Source organism: Salvelinus fontinalis, chromosome 25, assembly GCF_029448725.1.
Source record: "Salvelinus fontinalis isolate EN_2023a chromosome 25, ASM2944872v1, whole genome shotgun sequence".
NCBI classification, from domain to species: Eukaryota; Metazoa; Chordata; class Actinopteri; order Salmoniformes; family Salmonidae; genus Salvelinus; species Salvelinus fontinalis.
In genome coordinates this window covers 21,196,908-21,224,010 of record NC_074689.1, presented here as the reverse complement: position 1 = coordinate 21,224,010, position 27,103 = coordinate 21,196,908, and the positions used below count along the sequence as shown (strand labels likewise).

The 27,103-nt window shown below is 41.8% G+C and overlaps 2 protein-coding genes across 6 annotated transcripts in view; one reads left to right on the top strand and one right to left on the bottom strand.

Moving 5' to 3' along the window:
- LOC129822972 (trichohyalin-like) overlaps positions 1–9,513 on the bottom strand; it is a 156,121-nt gene extending 146,608 nt beyond the window's left edge. For all 4 annotated transcript variants that reach the window (XM_055881585.1, XM_055881586.1, XM_055881588.1 and 1 more), the window contains exons 1-2: positions 8,383–9,513; positions 6,739–6,888 (exon numbers count right to left, since the gene is read on the bottom strand). In XM_055881585.1, the coding sequence (XP_055737560.1) occupies positions 6,739–6,888; positions 8,383–8,631 (399 nt within the window). In that variant the 5' untranslated portion in view covers positions 8,632–9,513. The remainder of the gene's footprint in view (positions 1–6,738; positions 6,889–8,382) is intronic.
- A 4-nt stretch (positions 9,514–9,517) lies between these two features.
- On the top strand, positions 9,518–23,557 carry pex2 (peroxisomal biogenesis factor 2). Of its 2 annotated transcripts, XM_055881589.1 has the most exons (4): positions 9,538–9,608; positions 10,221–10,322; positions 19,663–20,150; positions 20,423–23,557. In XM_055881589.1, exons 1-4 carry the CDS (start codon positions 9,605–9,607, stop codon positions 20,906–20,908), a joined length of 1,080 nt encoding a protein of 359 aa, XP_055737564.1. In that variant the 5' UTR covers positions 9,538–9,604; the 3' UTR covers positions 20,909–23,557. The 2 variants fall into 2 exon arrangements, with proteins under 2 accessions (XP_055737565.1, XP_055737564.1); XM_055881590.1 differs by lacking the exon at positions 10,221–10,322 and having other exon boundaries at positions 9,518–9,608.
- The last annotated feature ends 3,546 nt before the right edge of the window (positions 23,558–27,103 follow it).

Here is a 27,103-nt window from a genome sequence, read left to right as displayed (position 1 = left end):
AAGACAGGTGTATATTCATCCATATTGTTTCGGTATTTATTACACAATCAGTGAAGGGCTAGATGTCTTCACAACTCAACAACAAAAACAACAGACCTATGGAAGCGCAGTCTGTCAATGGAGTTAGTTTACCCCTCAAGAAATAGCACCAACACAAATACACAGAAGTGAACCATTCAATATATGGTTATTCATTACTAACTAAAACATATAGATCAGCTATGTGCATGGTAAACAGAGGTCACTAGCAACATAATGGGAGAGATAGTATTCATATTTAATGGATGAAGGATTTAGGCCCACACACATGATCAGGGGTTATGAAGGTTAGGATCTCTGTCACACTGCTAGCCCTACTGCCCTCTGAAAAGATCATTCAATCATTCCTGACAAGGAACCACACATCTTTGATTCATTTTCTACAAGGGCAAATCACATTTCCACTAATTAGAGATAAAAGGACAAAGGAAAAAAAATCATACATTTGAAAAGGAAAACGGATACAAAGAATTACATCTCTCTAACCTCAGTTGTATAAAAACGGTGCCCTCTGACCAATTGACCTTTCCTGTAATACTTGGTGATGTGTGTGTGTGATAAAATAATATAACGTGATTAGTGTTGTGTATGTAAAACTCTCTCAGGAGACCAGAACGACAATGTATGGTATTCTAGAACACCACAATATATACAATACCATAAGGTCACTATGGTGACCATCTTGTTTATACAATCTATTCTGAAAAAGCCTTGAGAAGAAATCACATATGTATTCAGCTTTTACATCTGACAGCTAAAGCATATTATATAACCTATTACTGTCACGTTCCTGACCGGTTTTCTGTTATTTTGTATGTGTTTGACGGTCAGGGCGTGAGTTTGGGTGGGTAATCTATGTTATGTGTTTCTATGTTAGTTTAAGGGTGACCTGATATGGCTCTCAATTAGAGGCAGGTGGTTTTCATTTCCTCTGATTGAGAGTCATATTAAGGTAGGTGTTTTCACACTGTTTGTTGTGGGTGGTTGTCTCCTGTGTCAGTGTTTGTCGCCCCACACGGGACTGTCTCGGTTTATGTAGTCTGTTCCTGTTCGTGAGTTCTTCATGTATTTATGTAAGTTCCATGTCCAGGTCTGTCTACTCCGTTTTGTTATTTTGTTAATTATTCAAGTGTATTTCGTTTCGTGTTTTTTCGTCTTGTTCATTAAAATCATGTCATTTCAAAAAGCTGCGTTTTGGTCGAATCCCTGCTCCTCTTCGGATGAAGAGGAGGAGGAAAGCCGTTACAATTACATCACAGAGGATAATGCTCTATTGGAGTCTTAAGGAAATGGAGGAGAAAGGCAAGCATATTGAACTTCTCAACCTGTGAATTATAATTAGCATACTATTGCTTATTATGAATGGTATTGTGAAGCTTTTTACCTGAAGGTCCAAAGTTTGGTATTATTCTCTGCCTGTCTGGGGAACTAAGCTTCTATGGTCACAAAGACATGTAATCTCAGCCTCATACTCTCATAATTATATTGTTACATTTCTCTATTGGGCTGTTTTGTTAAGAATAAAGGCCTTTTCTCAACAACTGTGTTGCAATCTTTTCGTATGAATTCCCCCAAAAATACAGATTCCGATTTTGGCACACTAAACCATTCACGCCAAGTTTGATGCACATACATTTGCATAACGTCACCAACGCTGCTGCGGTCATTCTCAGTGGCAATATGTTGTTCAAAGTGACCTAGAGAGGACGCAGTAATGAGAGAAAGATCCTATAGCCTACTATGGGAAAAATAATACGCTACTGAAAATATTAGGATAGTCTTTTCATCCTATGGGATGAATCATGAAAGGAGCTTGGTTACGTTTTATTTAGTTGCACCCCATTTAATGAGAGGAAACGGAAGACTGGCACGTCGTCATTGCTCGCACATTCAGTATGCTGCTGACCAGCATGATGCTTGCTACATACAGTATGCTGCTGACCAGCATGATGCTTGCTACATACAGTATGCTGGGACCAGCATGATGCTCGCACATACAGTATGCTGCTGACCAGCATGATGCTTGCTACATACAGTATGCTGCTGACCAGCATGATGCTTGCTACATACAGTATGCTGCTGACCAGCATGATGCTTGCTACATACAGGATGCTGCTGACCAGCATGATGCTTGCTACATACAGTATGCTGCTGACCAGCATGATGCTTGCTATACACAGCATGCTGCTGACCCGCATGATGCTTGCTACATACAGTATGCTGCTGACCAGCATGATGCTTGCTACATACAGTATGCTGCTGACCAGCATGATGCTTGCTACATACAGGATGCTGCTGACCAGCATGATGCTTGCTACATACAGTATGCTGCTGACCAGCATGATGCTTGCTACATACAGTATGCTGCTGACCAGCATGATGCTTGCTATATACAGCATGCTGCTGACCAACATGATGCTTGCTACATACAGTATGCTGCTGACCAGCATGATGCTTGCTACATACAGCATGCTGCTGACCAGCATGATGCTTGCTACATACAGTATGCTGCTGACCTGCATGATGCTTGCTACATACAGGATGCTGCTGACCAGCATGATGCTTGCTACATACAGTATGCTGCTGACCAGCATGATGCTTGCTACATACAGTATGCTGCTGACCAGCATGATGCTTGCTACATACAGTATGCTGCTGACCAGCATGATGCTTGCTACATACAGTATGCTGCTGACCAGCATGATGCTTGCTACATACAGTATGCTGCTGACCAGCATGATGCTTGCTACATACAGTATGCTGCTGACCAGCATGATGCTTGCTACATACAGCATGCTGCTGACCAGCATGATGCTTGCTACATACAGTATGCTGCTGACCTGCTTGATGCTTGCTATACACAGCATGCTGCTGACCTGCATGATGCTTGCTACATACAGTATGCTGCTGACTAGCATGATGCTTGCTACATACAGTATGCTGCTGACCTGCATGATGCTTGCTATATACAGCATGCTGCTGACCAGCATGATGCTTGCTACATACAGTATGCTGCTGACCAGCATGATGCTTGCTACATACAGTATGCTGCTGACCAGCATGATGCTTGCTATATACAGTTATCTTTCTATCTGATTAAAGAGATTAAGTCCAGACAGGTTGGGCCTATTTTAGGCAACTTTCTGAATGGACATAGAGAATTAGCGAACTCGTACACGCACACCCACCCACCTAAAAGGACCCATTATTAATTAAAGACACCTGCGGCGCATCTCACTCAGACACAAAATCACATTTCTCCTTTCCCAAAAACGTATTAAAAACCTTGCCTTAGCTTCAAATTCTTTCAGTAGGATATCAAAAATGAGTCGACATTATAGGACAATGCTAAATGAATAGCCTACTGTATCATATAAATTGAGAAGTAAAGTTTCAAGGGGGAGATATAGAGACAGCTGTGATATAGGCTATATAAATCTAAAATTGACAACCATTAGAAAATAGAAAAACATGCACGCAACCTGTCCATAGCCTAATGATCAGCCGTTGACCAATTTCAGGCAAGCAATTGGTGGTTATGTTGACACTACATTTGAATTTGAGTGCTTTATCTAAATCTGTGCAACCACTTACTGATAAGGGTCAACTCCGATGGAATGTTTCATGGTTGTTTACAGCACAAGTGGTCGCTTAGATTCACTTTAGCAGTCCTATAATACACAGCCTAATAGAGGGGTCTCCAACCTTTTCTAGCATGAAAGTTACTTAAAAAACAAATAAAATGTTGTGATATAGAGTTGAAGTCGGATGTTTACATACACCTTAGCCAAATACATTTAAACTCAGTTTTTCCACAATTCCTGACATTTAATCCGAGTAAAAATTCCCTATCTTAGGTCAGTTAGGATCACCACTTTATTTTAAGAATGTGAAATTTCAGAATAATAGTAGAGAGAATGATTTACTTCAGCTTTTATTTCTTTCATCACATTCTCAGTGGATCAGAAGTTTACATACACTCAATTAGTATTTGGTAGCATTGCCTTTAAATTGTTTAACTTGGGTCAAATGTTTCCGGTAGCCTTCCACAAGCTTCCCACAATAAGTTGGGTGAATTTTGGCCCATTCCTCCTGACAGAGCTGGTGAAACTGAGTCAGGTTTGTAGGCCTCCTTGGTCGCACAAGCATGTTCAGTTCTGCCCACACATTTTCTACAGGATTGAGATCAGGGCGTTGTGATGGCCACTCCAATACCTTGACTTTGTTGTCCTTAATCCATTTTGCCACAACTTTGGAAGTATGCTTGGGGTCATTGTCCATTTGGAAGACCCATTTGCGACCAAGCTTTAACTTCCTGACTGATGTCTTGAGATGTTGCTTCAAATATATCCACATAATTTTCACTCCTCATGATGCCATCTATTTTGTGAAGTGCACCAGTCCCTCCTGCAGCAAAGCACCCCCACAACATGATGCTGCCACCCCTGTGCTTCACGGTTGGGATGGTGTTCTTCGGCTTGCAAGCCTCCCCCTTTATCCTCCAAACATAATGATGGTAATTATGGCCAAACAGTTCTATTTTTGTTTCATCAGACCAGAGGATATTTCTCCAAAAAGTACAATCTTTGTCCCCATGTGCAGTTGCAAACCGTAGTCTGGCTTTTTTATGGCGGTTTGGAGCAGTGGCTTCTTCCTTGCTGAACGGCCTTTCAGGTTATGTCAATATTGGACTAATTTTACTGTGTATATAGATACTTTTGTACCTGTTTCCTCCAGCATCTTCACAAGGTCCTTTGCTGTTGTTCTGGGATTGATTTGCACTTTTCGCACCAAAGTACGTTAATCTCCAGGAGACAGAATGTGTCTCCTTCCTGAGTGGTATGACGGCTGCGTGGTCCCATGGTGTTTATACTTGCATACTATTGTTTGTACAGATGAACGTGGTACCTTCAGGCATTTGGAAATTGCTCCCAAGGATGAACCAGACCTGTGGAAGTCTACAATTATTTTTCTCAGGTCTTGGCTGATTTCTTTTGATTTTCCAATTATGTCAAGAAAAGAGGCACTGAGTTTGAAGGTAAGCCTTGAAATACATCCACAGGTACACCTCCAATTGACTCAAATGATGTCAATTAGCCTATCAGAAGCTTCTAAAGCCATTAGATTATTTTCTGGAATTTTCCAAGCTGTTTAAAGGCACAGTCAACTTAGTGTATGTCAACTTCTGACCCACTGGAATTGTGATACAGTGAATTATAAGTGAAATAATCTGTGTGTAAACAATTGTTGGAAAAATGACTTGTGTCATGCACAAAGTAGATGTCCTAACCGACTTGCCAAAACTATAGTTTGTTCACAAGAAATGTGTGGAGTGGTTGAAAAACAAGTTTTAATGACTCCAACCTGTAAACTTCCGACTTCAACTGTACTCATTTTTTTCTAGCTTTCAAATAGGCATATTCTTCTCTTCCGTGGGTCCTTAGTGTAGAAGAGAAAGTAGCAAACTGTTTTCTGTAAATATACAGTACCAGTCAAAAGTTTGGACACACCTACTTATTCAAGGGTTTTTCTTTATTTTTACAATTTTCTACGTTGTAGAATAATAGTGAAGACATCAAAACTATGAAATAACACATATGGAATCATGTAGTAACCAAAAAAGTGTTAAACAAATCAAAATATATTATGTAGTCTTTCACTCTCAAAATTACAACTGTTCATAGAAACAACAAAATTGGATGTTCTGAGTCCATGCCAATGCTTAAATCACAACAGAATACTATTTTTTTTCGGTCTGGAAGAAAACTAATACATTTAGATTTGAGTGTAATTCCCCTTTAATTGTGCATCTGGCCCTTTAATTGCACATCTAGCTAGTGAGGAATGTACCATCTAATGTGCTGGTCTAGTGATGGTTCTGTACTGCTGCAGCTCATTTCATGGCAAACAGCCCAACACTCTTAACAGCTAGGCTACCTGCAGCCCTAATGAACAGCAATGTAGTTTGAAACTTATTTCGAGCAATTACAAACTAACAGGCCTAGGCCTATTCGAGCAGAGAAGCATCAATCCATCCTCTTGCTTGCTGAATGGCTATAAAAAAAGGCTACAGCGTTGGCAATGAATTAGCGAGGAAGTTTGAATGGCGAGAGTGACGTGTAGCTCTGGTGTGAGCACATTGGCTAAATTGATACATTGCTTCACTGATGCATTACAAACGTAAAAAACAGGCGGAGAGAAATATATTCATTAATTCACACAACAAACCCACAGACCTGTCAGTGGCAGGCCGCAATGTCCCATATAACAACTTCTATTGGTCAGCAGCTTATTTTCGTATGCAAAAATCAAACCTGTTCCGAATAAATAACTGACGGATTGCGGCAGGACAATATTTAGCAATTGGTTTAAACGGCGTCATAAACAAGACATGCTCGTACTTATTTTTTTCTCACAAATTATTTTGATGAAAATAACAGACTTTGTGAGAACGGGCCTTAAATGATCATGCTCTTTATGTTGTCGTTGATTAGCCCTTGAATGTCTCTAGCATTCTGCCATGATTAGATTCCAACAATGGGGCTGTGTAAAACTACATTCACATATCAAATCTATAGGGAGGCAAGCCCACGGCCACTCACAAGCCAGCTGAAGGCAAAAGCATGCAAAAGCAAAGCAGGGATGGAGGGAGGGCAACGTAGGCCTAACACAAAGGAAGGAAATAGACATGAGGCTTACATGAATGATTTGATCAGAGGTGCGTAGCTTGGCCTCTATGGTGCAGACTCTGTTATTGGCCTCTGTTTCCAGGTCCTCCACTGTCTGGACCAGCACTTGGTTCTGTTCACCCAAGTCGTTCACATAGGACTGGAGGATACGGACCTTCATCTACAAACACAACAACAACAGAATAACAGATGTGATAACTACATGTGATGTTGTGTGTCTCTGTAAACAACAGATAAGTAGCCTAGACGCGATGTTGTGTGTCTTTGTAAAGCACAGATAAGTAGCAGACATGTTGCATTGCGTGCGTTTGTTAATGGTTTTAAATTGCACTCCCAATATAGCAACATACTGTTCATACATGAATGATGTTTTTCATCATAAAAGGCATTTTCAACAACAGAACATAGACAAAAGTTTAAGACAAGAAGACCTCTTGACGTCAATAGCTGCTTTTGTTTGCTATGTTGGTAGTAATGTACTAACATGTTATTTTCTAAAGGTGCACAGTAGCACCTGTATTGACAGACAATCTAGACTCTAGAGAGATGCTGGTGTACTTACTACTGTTTATATGTAGGCCAGGCCTGGGTCTAGGACTCGGCCTCACGTCATTCTCTCAATCTAATTATTCTCAAATATCTTACAATGTTGTTATAAATAGAATACGTTATAAATATGTTATGCCTGTGTAGCGGACGTGAGATGGCCTCATGGTTTTGTGATGAGGTTTCCCTGCCTGCAACATCAAAATCAGTGTCACCATGCTCACATGATGCATAGGCTTTAGCTCAGCAGCTAACACAGTCTTGCAGCACGTAGACGACCCAGGTTGAAACCTAGTCAGTCACATATACGGCCTAGGCTTACATTTGGAGAGCAGGAGGTTGAAGAGTGACTGTCCACGTCATCCTTGGGTTATGGCTAACCTTGTTAGATATCTCCAGTACTGGACCAATTGACCAAAGTCCATCTTTGAAACCTTGTTACATTTCCTTTGATGTACAGCCCCCTGACTTACAGGCTGTGTCTAAATGATCTCACATGACAAGCCCTGACGATTAGAATGCTTTTAAACAAGACTGCCGGTCCACGTCTCTGTTTCAGCTGCTCAGATGGACGACTAATGTAATTTACCACCTGTTACAAGTGCTGTGGCTTCATAAAACCAGCTCTGTGCTTCCCTCTGTTATTTGTCTAGCAATAATCATCATGATTGTGCTCACTGACTGTAGATAGTGTTTTGTTCTTTTTTATTTGTCACAATTGGTTACAGAGAAGGAGTAGGTATATACAGAGGACAGAGAGCTAAACTTAATACAGTAACTTGAGTGGCCTTGTCCAATTGGCTACCTGGCTATGTTGCCAGCTTGCTCTAATGTTATGTGAATTGATATAACGCAATATATTGTAGCAGTTGAGAGTGGGTCACACGGTCACACTGGCAGCAACCATGCCGAGGGTGGGGTTACGGTTTAGGTTATTTATGGAATTAGGTTAAGGTGAGAAAATGGTTAGGGTTAGCTAAAATGCACAAAAAAAAATTACGTCAATTTGACATAAACGGTATTCCATCTAGCTATGACCATAATGATGACATAATGATAGAAAATGACCTGCTGTGAAATTATGTGACACTTCACCAGGTTCACCTACCTGTAAAATGTCCTCATTTGTGCCCCCTCTTGTATCAAACTCTAGGCGTCTCAACCTCTCCTCATACAGCCCCTTGAACTCATCCAGGAGGTGTTTCATGTTCTTGGTAACAGGACAGTGAATGATCTCACCACCATGATCAGCATCAACTCTTGACGTCGAGTTGTTCTGCTGTGGCTTGTCACTTTTGTGACCAGACCTCTGTGATTTTTCCCCGGACAGAGTGGACTTTTTGCTCTTGTAATCCATTTTGCTAGTTCGTCTCACTGAAAACTTAACTGTCTTTTCGGTTAACTTGCTAAAACATTACTCAAATGACCTCACAGGGATTCATTATCTAACGTTAGCTTGCTAGCTATCATGCTTTGTTTATCATCACTCAGAGTTGCTCTCTTCTTGTTTCGGTCTGTTGTCTCGATAACTATGCTGTATAATGACAAACAAAACTCTACTGTCAACATTGTCTTATAGACATGGTTTTTCAAAAAATATCATACTTTCCATGTGTATCGTTAAAAAGTAAAAGTGATTGGAGAAAAGTTGGTTGTTAGGTCGGTAACTACAACCATCAGTTTCCAGTGTTGACGTGTGCGAGAGGTGCTTGCAAATAGCTAGTAACCCGCCCTTTGAAGGGATACGATTGGCTCAAGCAGCTTTCCGTCTGCAAATGTGCAGTGTTGATTGATCGAGATACTGTAACGTCATGGTCGACTGAGTTATTTGAGGTATTGTCCCTCATGGACTTTATGCGGTTGTTACCCGCCGTGATTTTAATATTTACCTCGCTGTTGCGTTACACGTTTGTTCAATTTCAAATAAAGGGGCTTTATTGGCTAGTGAAACATATCAAATGTCATAGTATGTCTATATACAGTGTTGTAATGATGTTCAAATAGTTTAAGTACAAAAGGGAAAATATAAACATAAATATCGGTTGTGTTTACAATGGTATTTGTTCTTCACTAGTTGCCCTTTCCTTGTGGCAACAGGACACACAAATCTTGCTGCAGTGACGGCATACTGTGGTATTTCACCCAATAGGTACGACAGTGTGCACCCTCACTTAATCAGCGACATAATGCAATTGGCTAAACTTGCTTGCTGCTGCGCACTCATTTGTCGATTGGCCCGTTCGCTTTTAGAGGAGTGGTTAGCGTTGACAACCCGGAAATGAAGAGTGCTTTCACATCTAGGTGACAAACGGTCGATTTCAAGCAAAACAATGGGTAAATATCGGTCCCCTTTTTGTCATATGAAATACAATGCATTGCCAAGTTATATTAGCTGCATATTCCAATTACATTTAAACGGCAATCGATATATTTGCGCGAGATATTGCAAACAGTGGGCAATGCATATGCTACTTCGTTGGAATGTATACTCATGTGCCATGTCTTCTGTGCTTTGATTTGCATTATGTACAGTTCAGTATCGATGAGCTGTGTCGCTTTCAAATACTATCTACTGCACACTATCAAACTGACAGTATGGCGGTCAAGCTGGGGTCTATTCACTAGGAACGAAACGGGGGACCTACCTGAATCTGTCCAATATAAACTATTGTTTTCGTTGCAAAACGCTACTCTTTGGACTAATGATTACATCCCTGGTGTCTATAAATTAGGTATCGCAATGGGAACCGTTTAAGAACTAAACGGAAGCAAATATAGGAAAAGGGAGGAACCTACCTGAATTTGTCCAATAGAATCTCTCGTTTCGATGCAAACCGTCTCCCCTTTGGCGTAAACGGTTTCTGTTGCAAAACGTTTTGCAGCGGAGGAAAGGTTCTGCAACAATCGATGTAATTAATACAAACGTGTACTACATTTGTTTTCTAGAAATTCCAATGACGGGTTTCACCTTGCCAGCAAGCTGCAGTTGTATCATGACTAGGGCTGGGAATTGCCAGGGACATCAAGATCCAGATATTATCAAGATACGTAGGTGTCGATAGGATGTGTATTGTGATTGGATTTTCAAAACATATTGTTCACCATATGCCTGCTGCAGAGGGACAAGAGAGCCATGAGAAAACGAGTTTTGATCAGTCGTGGAAATAAAAGTGCTGAAAACTAATTGGCTCCCTATTTAAAGAGAAGATGGAGAACACGCTATGAAGGAGAAATACTGGAGTTTTGGTGCAGGTATAGCCAACTAGCGGCAAAATAATATTGCGATATTGTCAAAAAGATATAATACGATATATATCGTCAAAAATAACAATATGTAACTGTATCAATTTTCCCCCATCACTAATCATGACCTTAATACCTATTACTTGAATATCATAAGAACACCACTTGAATATCAAGATTAATCCAACCATATATATATATATATAGTACCAGTCAAAAGTTTGGACACACCTACTCATTCTAGGGTTTTTCTTTATTTTTACTATTTTCTACATTGCAGAATAATAGTGACGGCATCAAAACTATGAAATAACATGGAATCATGTAGTAAGCAAAAAAAGTGTTATTTTAAATTTGAGATTCTTCATGAGGTGGCCACCCTTTGCCTTGATGACATCTTTGCACTAGCTTGGCATTCTGTCAACCAGCTTCATGAGGTAGTCACCTGGAATGCATTTCAATTAACAGGTGTGCCTGTTAATTGTCAGTATTATGGCAAGAACAGCTCAAATAAGCAAAAAGAAATGACAGTCCATCATAAGTTTAAGGTCAATCAATCTGGAAAATTTCAAGAACTTTGAAAGTTTCTTCAAGTGCAGTTGCAAAAACCATCAAGCGCTATGATGAAACTGGCTCTCATGAGGACCGCCACAGGAAAGGAAGACCCAAAGTTACCTCTGCTGCAGAGGATAAGTTCATTAGTTACCAGCCTCAGAAATTGCAGGCCAGATAAATGCTCCACAGAGTTCAAGTAACAGACACATCTCAACTTCAACTGTTCAGAGGAGACTGTGAATCAGGCCTTCATGGTTGAATTGCTGCAAAGAAACCACTACTGAAGGACACCAATAAGAAGAAGAGACTTTCTTGTGCCAAGAAACACGAGCAATGGACATTGTATTATTGACTGTATGTTTGTTTTACTCCATGTGTAACTATGTGTTGTTGTATGTGTCGAACTGCTTTGCTTTATCTTGGCCAGGTCGCAATTGTAAATGAGAACGTGTTCTCAATTTGCCTACCTGGTTAAATAAAGGTGAAGTAAAATAAAATAAATAAATAAAAACATTAGACCGGTGGGAATCTGTCCTTTGGTCTGATGAGTCCAAATTTGCGATTTTTGGTTCCAACCGCTGAGTCTTTGTGAGATGCAAAGTAGGTGAATGGATGATCTCCGCATGTGTGGTTCCCACCGTGAAGCATGGAGGAGGAGGTGTGGGGGTGCTTTGCTGGTGACACTGTCAGTGATTTATTTCAAATTCAAGGCACACTTAACCAGCATGGATACCACAGCATTTTGCAGCGATATGCCATCCCATCTGGTTTGCACTTAGTGGGACTACCATTTGTTTTTCAGCAGGACAATGACCCAACACACCTTCAGGCTGTGTAAGGGCTATTTGACCAAATAGGAGAGTGATGGATTGCTGCATCAGATGACCTGGCCTCCACAATCACCTGACCTCAACCCAATTGAGATGGTTTGGGATAAGTTGGACCGCAGTGTCAAGGAAAAGCAGCCAACAAGTGCTCAGCATATGAGGGAACTCCTTCAAGACTGTTGAAAAGCATTCCAGGTGAAGCTGGTTGAGAGAATGCCAAGAGTGTGCAAAGCTGTCATCAAGGTAAAGGGTGGCTACTTTTGAAGAATGTGACATATAAAATATTTTAGGTTACTACATGATTCCATGTGTGTTATTTCATAGTTTTGTTATCATCACTATTATTCTACAATGTAGAAAATAGTAAAAAATAAAGACAAACCCTTGAATGAGTAGGTGTGTCCTAACTTTTGACTGGTACTGTGTATATATAGTGAATACTGTATATAGGCTATATTATAACAGGAATTATCCCCATAGGTATTAATTAGTGTACTGTACATTTGATTATTGCAGTAGGCTATACTGCCATTTCAGCCTGAAGCTTAACCCACTCCAGGCCAGTCTAAAAGCAGAGAAAGAGATGTCATAATTTCTGTACAGTAGGTGATTTTATTGATTTTCAAGAGGCCACTCACACCATCCCTCCCCTCAATCATCGTCCTCTATTCTATTCATTTTTTTTACTCCATCTCTCTTTTACAATTACTCTGTAGCTGGCCATTTTGCCTCGTGCCAACCTAATCCTCTGACTGATTATCACGTAATGCTCTTGCCTTATTATCAAAATGGAGGAGCTTTGCGTTTTTTGTTAAATGGCTGATATGTGTAGACTACGAATTAAGAACTAGGAATGAGTGTTGTTATCAAGAGAATCTAGAGCAGATGATTACACTGGATGAGAGAGAGAGAGAGAGAGAACACTTAGCATATTGAGTGGGTTTTTAAGGGAATCTGTGAAGTTAAACTGGGGTGTGATCTCAGCTAGAGGTCAAGAGGTCAGCTATAGATTTCTCTAACAGGCATTAACATGGACACAGCTTTGTCTGCTGCACTCATTTGAAAAAGCTCTCTACACTCAGGCCCTGTCCTCTAAAAGGGTTGTTCAGTAGAAATGTTTGTAATGAATCCAAAGTTCAAATGCCGGCAGGGGTAGTCGTCTGACAGACTGTGTTTGAACTTGGTTCGTCTTGCCTAAAAGCCTCAACACTGTTTGCCTGCTGAGCTAAAGCCTAGGCATTTGCTTGGGGAGCTAACGCAAGCCTTCAGGCCTCAGACGAGTTTAGGCTACTCATCACGCCAGCACGTTTCTGTGAAGTATTTTTACTGTGATGAGTGACTGCTCCAGACATGAGCACATCTTTTAACAGCATTCTTTGTCCGCTTTAGAGAGAGAGAAAAGCATTGCTTGGGTCTTCACAAGCCAGGGTCTGTCTGGCACTCTAGCATGTTAAGCATTCCATTTGCTCAATCGTTTTAATTGCTGTGTACAACTGATAAAACATGAGAACAAAAGTTTGCACATCATCGTTTGTCTTCTGTCCTGCATTAGTTGATCAAATATTCTTAACGCTACACATTTTATTTGCATGAGGTTAGGCCACGGCAGTTGCGCATTACTTCATCAGACACAACAAAAAATGTCTCATTCATTAACTGTTCTTGCTTCACCATTCAATGCACTTCCTTGGCCTCCTAAATGTTTCATGAGTTTTTAAGTTGTTTTCCTGCAAACCCTGCTGTACTTATTAGTCATACAAGCTTTGTATCTTCCACCTTTGTACTCACAAAATCAATTAATTCTCCTAAATAATTTATATTCTGAGCAAACCAGATTAAGCAGAGCACAAATCTTTGTGTCAGGCAGAAGTTATATTTTTTTCAGGCATTAACTAGGTCCCCCTCGCCCTCTGGCTCTCTATGGTGTTAGGTAGAGGGTTGCAAAATTCATTACACTTTCAATAAATTCCCTGGTTTTCCCAAAATCCGAGTTAGAGGTTTCCCGGAATCAGGAGGGAATAAGCAGGAAATCCGGGATCCTCCAACCAGGATTTCTGGAAATCCAGGGAATTTATTGAAAGTTCCAACCCTAGTCAGTTTGCAACCCTAGTCTTAGGTGAGTAGGGGAGTCCTGATTAAGCATTTGAGTGCAACACACACACACCAAGAGAGAGAGGGAGCCAGGGTCTAGGACCACTCTGTGCATTTACACACATCCATTTTTTATGAAACAGACTCATAACAATTAGTCCTCTTACCGCCTGGCTAATCTTAGCATACCTGTAATGGCCATGACATCACTTTTTAAAAGTTCCAAAACTGACATTCTCATTAATTTTCATTGAGAAAACATTAGTAGGCCTAGCACTCTGGCCAGAGAGAGAAGAGCAATAAAGAGAGGAATAAAAGAGGTTTGAGTGCTTAGAATGGAAGGTTACATTCTCCAGACCTTTTACACAAATTCATTTACATGAGAGGAGAAATGTAGGGTGAGAGCTAAAGGCATATTCCACACAGTAGAAGAGCCAATTGTAACAGTTTATATTTTAGTTCAGAGAATGTAGGCTAACAAGCAAAGCTAACTGCCTTGGTATTTGTGTACGAGAGTCTAAGCCAGGAGTTTGATGCATAATAAATTGCTTATATACAAAGCCAGGCATACATATATTAGACATTTTATATCTGAAGGAGGCAATAATATAATTATGCCTCAGTGATCATAAAAATATAGGGATAATATCACTATTATGTGTCCTGTCCTTTGGGGATCAAGACACCCACTCTCTATCTCTTGTCCTGAAGGTGCCATCCCTGGCACTATGTCTAAACCGAAGGTCAAGATGACAGTCTAGCCACCCTCCTAAATTCCCTTGATTCCTTATAGCCTTGATTCCTTATAGCCTTGATTCCTTATAGCCTTGATTCCTTATAGCCTTGATTCGAGCTGAGCTGCTATGTTTGCTTCAGGAATGTTCTGTCCTGTCCAGTTGTGACAGCCAGACAGACTCAAGGTCAGGGTGTTGTCGTTGAGCAGTTTGTGCTTATCTGTTTTCACTCTGGTATTTTCTGTTCTTTTTTTTCCCTATCCCTTTTTCCATCAGTAGATCGTAGCCGACAGGATGCTGCCTAGGGGTGGGGGTGACAGTTGATATGCCGCAATCTTATCTGTCACTCATTCGTCACTTTGCGCCAGTTGTCATAAGCCCTGATTTGAGCAGCAGACTACAGCTTGGATGCCGTGGAGCGCTCATGTTTTTATCCTATTATTTGTCATGGTGTTTGCCCAATATTAACCCTTTGTGCTAGCGTTGTTGTTGTTGCAGTATATCCATATGTTGTGTATTGACATTGTCCTAGTAATGATTCATTTGGCCTCAGACTTCCCTAAATCTGTAAATATCCCCAAAATGCTGTTTGAAGCAATGTTAAATATAGAATTTAAACATCATTACATTTACCCCATGAAATGTGTAGGCTTCTAGCTTTTTACTTGTTTTGTATTGATTTCAGAACTAGGCCTATAGTAGATAACTTTAGGCAATAACCCACACTCAGTCAGTCAGTCCTCTCTCTCTCTCTCACTCTACTCACTCACCAGCTCCAGGAGAGGGCATTCTCCCTGTGTTGATCCATTATGAAGTCGATGGCTCCTGTTCAATGCTTGAACATAATCTTTGTGTGTGTGTGTGTGTTTGCTCTTTCGTGCCTCTGTAAGTGTATGTCCTTTATTTACAATAGGCCTAACCACTGCCCATTGATCGGTGACTTCTGACCATTACATAAGAGCCATAGATTTCCAGTTCTGTGGTGAAAGCCCTGTAAATTTCACTACTTCATTTTTATAGGCAGAGAGTATTGACTGAAGTGTGGGGCTGTTATGTATTTGGCATATAGCTGAGAGTCTGAGGGTAGCTGTCAATAGTAATCCTGCTATTGATGTGTGTGTGTGTGTGTGTGTGTGTGTCTAGAAGATGTTACAGTGGCCTGACTCTAACATCTCTCTCATCCTCTTACATCATAATTACATTAATATTGACAAGCCCCTGACAATAGCCACAGTACTATTGATAGCCGGCTGTCAATACTGTGTTCCCAAATAAAACATTTTCATTCATAACTTGTCAACTGCTCAATAACAGCGTTGAAGGGAGTACCAGGCCAGGGGATTCTCCCAAGAGGGAGGGAAGGAGGAAGGGATGGAGAGAGGGGGATATTTCTCACACTTGGCACTGTGTGGCTATATGGCGCTGTGGACCGGTGGATTATCTACGTATGCCCCTGCCTGCCTACCTGATTGACACACACACATATGCAGGCATGCACATACGCCCACACTGAGGCAGTGCATACGCCCACACTGAGGCAGTGCATACAAACGTGAGGCTACTACTTCATTTGTTTCTCAGTAAAGCTTTGAGATAATTCTAATGAAAAGCACTATACAAATTAAATGTATTATTATTTACCAAGGACCAATTATGCTTAGCTATGTCACCTAAATGATGTGACATAACAAATTAGGTTATATATATTAGAATCTTTATGTAATTATTTGATATTCACCTACTTATTTTCTTGTAAGTTTTAGGCTACTTTATAAATTAAATTCCAATTCAAACTTCGTATAATAGACATTGTATGCCGCACTCGTAAATAGTGTCATGAATTAAATTAAACTTGAATGACTTATTTCCTTTAAAATGTCACCCATTTCATTCATTTCTAAATGTAACTGGGTGGTACTGTATCATCTGAAGTCTATTGAAACATCATGAATGCAGGATGTTCTTATGGACCAAAATAAACTCTAAGCACCGCAGTGCTGCTTATTAGAATGTAACTCGGTCTAAATGTCACAACTGACCCCTTCAGTCAAAGCTGCCATATTTCCATTCCAGAGCTGAAATCTCTTAAAGCCACGTAACAAATCCTGTTCACCACAGCACAAAGGTCTCTCTCTCTCTCTTTCTCTCCTTCGGCCTTTCATTTCTAAACCATTTCATTTGGATGGGGGGTGGGGGGGTAGAGAGAGATAAACCAAGGACGATACAAACATGGACTCACACAGACACACTCAGTGAGGAGTCATCCAGACGTCACAGTGGTGGGATCTCATCTAGAGTACACCGGGGAGTGAAGTAGTTCCATATTGGCAGATGGTTACGGTGTAGCCAAGACTGCGCCATTAGGCTAATCCCTGTTGATGTGATTCTTCCGCACACCCCTATCTCGGCTAAGACCGTGTGTGTGTGTGTGTGTCCGTGTGCATCTTAAGACCCCATGTGCCTCCGCATTGCAACGCTCAAAGGCCACATTTAGGATGGGTTTTACATGTGAAAAGTGATTTCAGATCCACTATAAAAATGCATAATAGGATGGACTTCTCATTTTAAAGGAGAATTTAGCTTTTTTACAACCAAATCTACATGTTTAATGTAAATGGCATGTTATAGAAGGGTCCAGACACTGTTGTTGTTGCAATTTCACTTGTTTTTGAGAAACCTACCCCCCCCCCCCCCCCCCCCCCAACCAGTGCTTTAAATCCTCATCCTCGTTGTGGCAGTAAAGGGGCTCTGAAAAAAGCATGAGCAAAGGATCCAAAAACACACAAATACGTCCTCTTAGAAACTGAAACGCTGTCAGTATGTTGATGTAGGTCTTTACATGTTATACACATGAAATTGTCATTCCGAACTTTATCTGCAATGTTGTATTCCATTTTGTTGTGACTCGAGCTGAGGCATGTAAATTTCCTTAGACATTTCCTCTGTCCAGTGTCTGTGTTCTTTGCCCATCTTAATCTTTTCTTTTTATTGGCCAGTCTGAGATATGGCTTTTTCTTTGCAACTCTGCCTAGAAGGCCAGCATCCCGGAGTCGCCTCTTCACGGTTGACGTTGAGACTAGAGGTCGACCGTTTTATGATTTTTCAACGCCGATACCAATTATTGGAGGACCAAAAAAAGACGATACCGATGCACATTTGTGGCCTGCTGGAGGTCATTTTGCAGGGCGCTGGCAGTGCACCTCCTTGCACTATGGCGGAGGTACCGGTCCTGCTGCTGGGTTGTTGCCCTCCTACGGCCTCCTCCACGTCTCCTGATGTACTGGCCTGTCTCCTGGTAGCGCCTCCATGCTCTGGACACTACGCTGACAGACACAGCAAACCTTTTTGCCACAGCTCGCATTGATGTGCCATCCTGGATGAACTGCACTACCTGAGCCACTTGTGTGGGTTGTAGACTCCGTCTCATGCTACCACTAGAGTGAGAGCACCGCCAGCATTCAAAAGTGACCAAAACATCAGCCAGGAAGCATAGGAACTGAGAAGTGGTCTGTGATCACCACCTGCAGAATCACTCCTTTTTTGGGGGTGTCTTGCTAATTGCCTATACTTTCCACCTTTTGTCTATTCCATTTGCACAACAGCATGTGAAATTCATTGTCAATCAGTGTTGCTTCCTAAGTGGACAGTTTGATTTCACAGAAGTGTGATTGACTTGGAGTTACATTGTGTTGTTTAAGTGTTCCCTTTATTTTTGTTCCCTTTATTACTTCAGATGTATGTATGTGTTATTGTACTGCTCTAGGGATGTAAGTATTGTTTGGATAACCTTATTTACTGTTATATGTTCCTTTAGAATTTTTTATGGAATTGTTTTTCACTCTTTATGCAATGTAGAGAACACCGGAAGAACAATGATAATTTAATTACCATAGTGAATTATTGTAATGGTTGTTTGTGCCAATTAATCCCATAAAGGATGGGTTGGCAATTGGCGATCTGACACAAATATAAAATGTAATTAATTCATATAGAATCTATGCCAAGGTGCAATGAAGCTGTTCTGGCGCCATGTGGTGGCCCAACGCCTTATTAAGACACATTATGTTTGTGTTTCCTTCATTTTGGCAATTACTTGTAGCAGCAGGCTACACAGAGAATGGAATAGCTGGATAGGGGAAATGTCTCAAGTCACACAATGGAATACAACATCAAATTTGAAATGACACAATTTCATGTGTACAACTTCTAAAGACCTACGTCACTATAATGACTGTGTTTCAGTTTCTAAAAGGATGTATTTGGGTGTTTTTGGAACCTTTTTTAGAAGCCCTGTACTACACAACGAGGATGAGGAAATGAATCGCTGGTTGCGTTAAGTTTCTTAAAAACATGTGAAATCTGGACCTTTCTATAACATGCTATTTACAAAAAAAAATATTTGGTTGTAAAAAAGCAAACTTCTCCTTTTGAGATTTTGGCAATGCAGACCTTTATCTACTGTACTTCCTCAGTCAGATGAAATCAGGGTTACGATTTTTATGTCTCTTGTTTGCAGTTTGAAGGAAGTTGCTGGCTAGCGTTAGTGCAAAGACTGGACGTCTATATGACAGCTAGAATGCCAGCTGTTCCTGTAGACATCGTCATTGCACTAAGATTGCACTTAGCATTGGCTCGCAAAACTACCTCTAACTTCCTTCATTCTGGATGCCGAGACATTCAAATTGTGTCCACGAGTTCATCTGACTCAAGGGAAGTACATAAAGGGCTTCATTGCCAAAATGTCAAAGTATCCCTTTCCATCTGGTCCTCTCAAGGTTCCGTCCTTCCAAAACAGTTTATTCTTGCCAAAAGAGTTTTCTTTGGGGATTAGGCCTATGTTGCTGTGGAGCACCTTTGATAAATCCTTGTATTGCATACTGTATGTATGTGATGTAGCCTACAAGTACAATTTTTGATTTTCATCTTCTTCTTTTCCAGCTTCTACCAGAGGAGCCCATCCCCCACCAGAGGGAGGTTCAGGTCCAGACCCTCAGACTCCTGTCTTGAGGATCAACCAGCTGGATGCCTTTGAGCTGGACTCTGCTCTGGACCAGCTGGTGTGGAACCAGTTCTCCCAGTGCTTCCAACACTTCCGCCCAGGCCTGCTCACCCCCGTGGAGCCTGAACTCAAGGCCCTGCTCCAGCTCCTTCTCTGGAGGTTCACAGTCTACCCCAACAGTGCTACGGTGGGCCAGTCTATGATGAACCTCCGTTACCACAACACGCTGTCACTATCCCAGTGCTACAGGGCCCTGAGCAGGAGACAGAGGCTGGGCCTGGCCCTGCTGACAGTCGGCCCCCGCTGGCTGACGGAGCGATCCCACAGCTTGCTCCTCTCCCTGGGGCTGGGCGGCAGTCCCCCGGCTGATGGAGGTCTGCGTCTGGGACTGCGTCGAGTTCTTTCTCTTATCACCGGCCTTACCCAGGTAGGGTCATAAAGTTCTGAGTTTTGATTGGCTAGCTTAGCGTTTTCCATACTTTGTCCTCGGGACCCCAAGGCATGCACGTTTTGGTTTTTGCCCTAACGCTACATAGCTGATTCAATCAAATCAAAATCAAAGCTTGATGATTAATTGATCATTTGAATCGGCTGTGTAGTGCTAGGGTAAAAAGCAAAACGTGCAGCCCTTGGGGTCCTGAGGACTGAGTTTGGGAAACCCTGGGCTAGCTGTTACTCATGCCGCTGATATCTCCCCAGGTAGCCAATCTGATCAACTTCCTGGTGTTCCTGAGGAAGGGGCGCCACCCATCTCTGACAGAAAGGATCCTGGGTATCCGTGCGGTGTTCACTAAGCCCCAGACGGTCCGGGATGCAGCCTTCCAGTACATGAATAGAGAGCTGCTGTGGCACGGCTTCGCTGAGTTCCTCATCTTCCTCCTCCCTCTAGTCAACATGAGGAAGATCAAGACAACCATGTATTCACTGCTCTACCCCCTAGGAGTAGGTGAGGGAGGGGAGGTGGGGGTGAGAGAGGGCTCAGCGGTGTGGAAGGAGTGTGGTCTGTGTGGGGAGTGGCCTACCATGCCTCACATGGTAGGTTGTGGTCATGTGTTCTGTTACTACTGCGTCAAGAGTCACTCCATCGCCGACGCCTACCTGACATGTCCTAAGTGTGGCGTGGAAGTCGGGGAGGCAAAGGCTGTCAAACTGCAGATCGAGATGACTGACGTCCACGCGAGATGATAACGTCACATCCAGTCACGGGAACACACACAACACGTGTTTACTTGTAAAGTGAGTTTTGGTGACACTCAAGGTCACAGTGAATGGACTTCAATACAGTGTCTACAGAACAATTGACATTTACACATGCACACACACACAAACACGGACAGACATTCAGAAATACACACACACAAAGGGTCTCAGAGGGACCCTTTAACTGAGCAAAGTTTCTTTGCTTAAGATACTCTGGGTGACGATGGAAGATGCACTGGAAAGACAAGATGATGATGACTGAGATTCAGTCTGTTGTATGAACAGACAGGGCCTGTCTGCCCATGTATAATGTATGTGAGCACACACACACTGACCATCCTGCTCCTGTTGCCCTTCCATTCCTACTGTTAGACTTTGGACAGGCCTGTTTGTTCACACAGCTCTGAGTGACTGTTGGAGAAACACAGAGCATATATTTGATGAAGAAATGTGTTGATTCTGCCCCAAATTGGCCTTGTGCTGCTCTGTTCTGTTCAAATGGGAATATTTGTTCTGATGAAAAATGCAAAAACATGACTGACGGGACTAATAAATAATGGATGATTTTCTGTTGCTCATCACCGCTAACGAAATTTGCATCTGTTTGTATTTGTGCCTAAATCCTGTTCATTAAAATGTAGTCAATTTAATTAATACCCAAATAATGACCCCATTTAATGGGTGTTTCTTGTTTTAAAGTGAAGAGAGAAATTTAGGAAAGTTATAACATACACGCTTCTTCCCATCTCTCCTCTCCCTCTGGTCTCTCCTTCTCTCCTCTCCCTCTGGTCTCTCTCCCTCTGGTCTCTCTCCCTCTGGTCTCTCCTTCTCTCCTCTCCCTCTGGTCTCTCTCCCTCTGGTCACTCTCTTCCCATCTCTCCTCTCCCTCTGGTCTCCTTCTCTCCTCTCCCTCTGGTCTCTCTCCCTCTGGTCACTCTCTTCCCATCGCTCCTCTCCCTCTGGTCTCTCCTTCTCTCCTCTCCCTCTGGTCTCTCTCCCTCTGGTCTCTCTCCCTCTGGTCACTCTCTTCCCATCGCTCCTCTCCCTCTGCTCTCTCTCCCTCTGGTCTCTCCTTCTCTCCATCTTTCCCCATGCTCTCTTCCCATCTGCTCTCCCTCCATCTTTCCCCATGCTCTCTTCCCATCTGCTCTCTCTCCATCTTTCCCTATGCCCTCTTCCCATCTCTGCTCTCTCTCTGTCTCTCCTCTCCCTCTGCTCTCTCTCCATCTTTCCCTATGCTCTCTCCTTTTGCTCTCTCTCCATCTCTCCCTATGCTCTCTCTCCATCTCTCCTTATCCCCTTTCACACTGCTGAAACATGCAAAAGATCAAGGGACAGCCAGGGGCTCAGATTGGAGACACACTTATACACTCTCTCTCTCTCTCTCTCTGTCTCTCTCTGTCTCTCTCACATACACTCAGTAATCTCGGCGGGCCTCTCCCTATAAGTCAGGCTGTGAACTGTAGTGAACCTCTGGCAGCCTCTTGGTTCCTTGCAGGCGAATCACTGCCTAATCCCTGTAATGACTGCAAAGATGCTTATTTATGCTGGAGTTAACCTCCTCCAATGAGCCCAGCCCCGGGCCAAACGTAGCCCTGCCCAGTGAGGCCTTCTCTGGGCTGGCGGAGAGCAGAGACCCCCCCTCCTCTGGATGATCACTGGAGCTTAATTGCTGATTGCGGAGGCAATCAATCAGGACTATAGGAGAGATGGGTTTGGTCAGGCTGGTTCTCTCACACACAGACACATACTCACAGACACATATACAGACACACATACACACACACAGACACAGACACATACACACAGACACATACACACAGACACATACACAGACACATACACACAGACACATACACACAGACACATACGCACAGACACAGACACACAGACACACACATACATACACACAGACACATACACAGACACATACACACAGACACATACGCACAGACACAGACACACAGACACACACATACATACACACAGACACATACACAGACACATACACACAGACACATACGCACAGACACAGACACACAGACACACACATACATACACACAGACACATACACATACACACAGACACATACACACATACACAAACATATACACACATACACACAGACACATAGACATACAGACACATACACACAGACACATACACACAGACACATACACTACTGACGGCTTAGTTTCTTTTGAGGCCTGTTTGGTTTGGTCTAGCTTACACAAACTCGCTAATACACACAAACACGCTCATCCTGACTGGTTCACTTCTGAAGGGGTTGATGAAATTAGTTTGACACAAAGAAAATATTTGGTGTTTCTTGGCTTGAGGGCTTTTGCTCAAGAGATCAATACACAGGGATTCTACAGTATTTACTGATGCTGTTCATGTTCATTATTCCAATGCTTAACCGCCATGCTTTTTATGCTGCCTCTGATTCTGTATGTTGGGGCGTTTATGAGCATGTGCGCATGTGCCTGTGTCCATGCGTCAAATAGGCCTCCCTGACCTTGGATGATTCTAATGAATTAAAACATACTGAACAAAAATATAAACGCAACATGCAAAGTGTTGGTCCCATGTTTCATGAGCTGAAATAAAAGTTTGCAGAAATTGTGAACACATTTGTTGACATAATGTGACCTTAATTGCCTACCGTCTGTAAGCTGTTAGTGTCTTAACAACCGCTCCACAGGTGCATGTTCATTAATTGTTTATAGTTCATTGAACAAGCATGGGAAACAATGAAGATCTGTGAAGTTATTTGGATTTTTACAATTTATCTATGAAAGACAGGTTCCTGAAAAAGGGATGTTTCTTTTTTTGCTGAGTTTACATTCGATGCGGTATTAGCCTTATATTTAGCTAATTAATGATGGGTTATGCATAATAAGCTTCTAACTTATAGCCTCTGTCTCTTGTGCAATATGCAAGCACCTGTGCTCCTCTGGCATCTCCTTAAAAAAACGCTCCCATGCAGGGAAAGCTAGACTAGAGTCCCATGCAGGGAAAGCTAGACTAGAGTCCCATGCAGGGAAAGATAGACTAGAATCCCATGCAGGGAAAGCTAGACTAGAGTCCCATGCAGGGAAAGATAAACTAGAGTCCCATGCAGGGAAAGCTAGACTAGAGTCCCATGCAGGGAAAGATAAACTAGAGTCCCATGCAGGGAAAGCTAGACTAGAGTCCCATGCAGGGAAAGCTAGACTAGAGTCCCATGCAGGGAAAGCTAGACTAGAGTCCCATGCAGGGAAAGCTAGACTAGAGTCCCATGCAGGGAAAGCTAGACTAGAGTCCCATGCAGGGAAGCTAGACTAGAGTCCCATGCAGGGAAAGCTAGACTAGAGTCCCATGCAGGGAAAGCTAGACTAGAGTCCCATGCAGGAAAGCTAGACTAGAGTCCCACGCAGGGAAAGCTAGACTAGAGTCCCACGCAGGGAAAGCTAGACTAGAGTCCCATGCAGGGAAAGCTAGACTAGAGTCCCATGCAGGGAAAACTAGACTAGAGTCCCATGCAGGGAAAGCTAGACTAGAGTCCCATGCAGGTAAAGCTAGACTAGAGTCCCATGCAGGGAAAGCTAGACTAGAGTCCCATGCAGGGAAAGCTAGACTAGAGTCCCATGCAGGGAAAGATAGACTAGAGTCCCATGCAGGGAAAGATAGACTAGAGTCCCATGCAGGGAAAGCTAGACTAGAGTCCCATGCAGGGAAAGCTAGACTAGAGTCCCATGCAGGGAAAGCTAGACTAGAGTCCCAATCTTCTTGAAGAGAAGTGTAAGCCTTCTGCACCTACAGTGGCAAGAAAAGGTATGTGAACCCTTTGGAATTACCTGGATTTCTGCATGAATTAGTCATACAATTTGATCTGATCTTCATCTTAGTCACAACAATAGAAAAACACAGTCTGCTCAAACTAATAACACACAAATTAATATATTTTTCTTGTCTATATTGAACACATAATTTAAACATTCACAGTATAGGTTGGAAAAAGTATGTGAACTCCTAGACTAATGACTTCTCCAAAAGCTAATTGGAGTCAGGAGTCAGGTAACCTGGAGTCCAATCAATGAGAGGAGATTGGAGATGTTGGTTAGAGTTGCCCTGCCCTATAAAAAACACTCACAAAATTTGAGTTTGCTTTTCACAAGAAGCATTGCCTGAAGTGAACCATGCCTCGAACAAAAGAGATCTCAGAAGAGCTAAGATTAAGAATTGCTGACTTGCATAACGCTGGAAAGGGTTACAAAAGTATCTCTTAAAGCCTTGATGTTCATCAGTCCACAGTAAGACAAATTGTCTATAATGGAGAAAGTTCAGCACTGTTGCTACTCTCCCTAGGAGTGGCCGTCCTGCAAAGATGACTGCAAGAGCACAGTGCAGAATGTTAAATGAGGTTAAGAAGAATCCTAGAGTGTCAGCTAAAGACTACAGAAATCTCTGGAACATGCTAACATCTCTGTTGATGAGTCTACGATACGTAAAACACTAAACAAGAATGGTGTTCATGGGAGGACTCCACGGAAGAAGACACTGCTGTCCAAAAAAAAACATTGCTGCACATCTGAAGTTCGCAAAAGAGCACCTGGATGTTCCACAGCACTTCTGACAAAATATTGTTCAGACTGTTGGAAAAGCATTCCATGTGAAGCTGGTTGAGAGAATTCCAAGAGTGTGCAAAGCTGTCATCAAGGCAAAGGGTGGCTACTTTGAAGAATCTCAAATATCAAATGTATTTTTGATTTGTTTAACACTTTTTTTGCTACTACATGATTCCATGTGTGTTATTTCAGAGTTTTGATCTCTTCACTATCATTCTACAGTGTAGAAAATAGTAAAATGAATGAAAAACCCTTGAATTAGTTATTAGTTCTCAATCCTAATATTGAGCAAAATACACTCATTGGAGCACATACACTGAATTATCTTACAAAAGCACCCGCAAATAGGCTACCATTGCGGCAAGTGCTGCTGGCTGCTAGCAAGCTTTCTTGACATGGGCATTCATTTTTGCCAACACATGGCTAACCACCTAAACAGGTGCTCTTAGCAAAAATGTGTTGAGTTACCTTCCTAGCTAATAAGTTATGTTAGAGTGGCAAATGAATTCATTTTAAAACGTTGATTTCTCCTTTCCACTATCAATCGCCTGATGATAAACATGATGGGAAATGTTTGTTTTTTTGCCTAGGTGGGGTTCCCCCTTATAGTGTTCTCTCAAAATATGAAGTATGTCTAGATTCTGAAATGCACATTTTCACATGCATTTATTCAACATTAAACATATTAATAACCTTCTACTGCAGTAGGCTAAATCAGGGTCACAGAGTTTTTATTGATTGTCTTAAACAAATAAAATTTCAAACAAAAGTATACACCTCACACACATGGTTATGTGCTGAAAAAAAAGACACCTGTACAATGTCAGATATAGAGTTGAATTGTATTCACCGTTTGCTATAGAAACACTGGATTTTCGTCTGTTTAAAAAACAAACAATGTTGACTAATTCATAATTAATCATTTTAATAATTCATTTTAATAACATTCCGCTCATGAGACCACTGGAGGGCGATTTGATCATTTGGCTGCAGGAAATGGGTACTACTATTCATATCTCAAACTACCCTTTTTGATTTAGCTTATTTTTTTACATATTGTTTGTGACAATAATCAATATACTCTTCAAACACATGACATTTCCATAGTGGGCTCTCTGATACTTTTAATAATCTGACCCATTTTTTACATTGAAATTGACATTATAGGTCATCAACTAATCCCAGCCCTCCTTTAGGATTGCACATTCAGCATGTCACCAGCAGAGGGAGTTCCCTTTGAATCCATTTTCTCATTCACTGTGTTGATGGTGCTCATAAAATGTATCAAACCTTCATAATTAGCAGAAATTCCACTCTGGAAATGTGATGTACTTGTAGAGTATATTGTTCCAAATAACACGTCTTAAAATGAACAAAATCAAAAAGGGTACTTTCGAGATATTAATACGAATATGTTATGTTAAATAAATTAATGTGATTTTTTTTCTTCTCAGAAACAAGACATAATCCATGGCACATGTTGTCTGTATCATGTAGGGTTCACAGATCCTAGGGTCTTAAAGGATGCATATACAGGTTTAAAAAGGGCCTAAAACGGCCACTTTCATC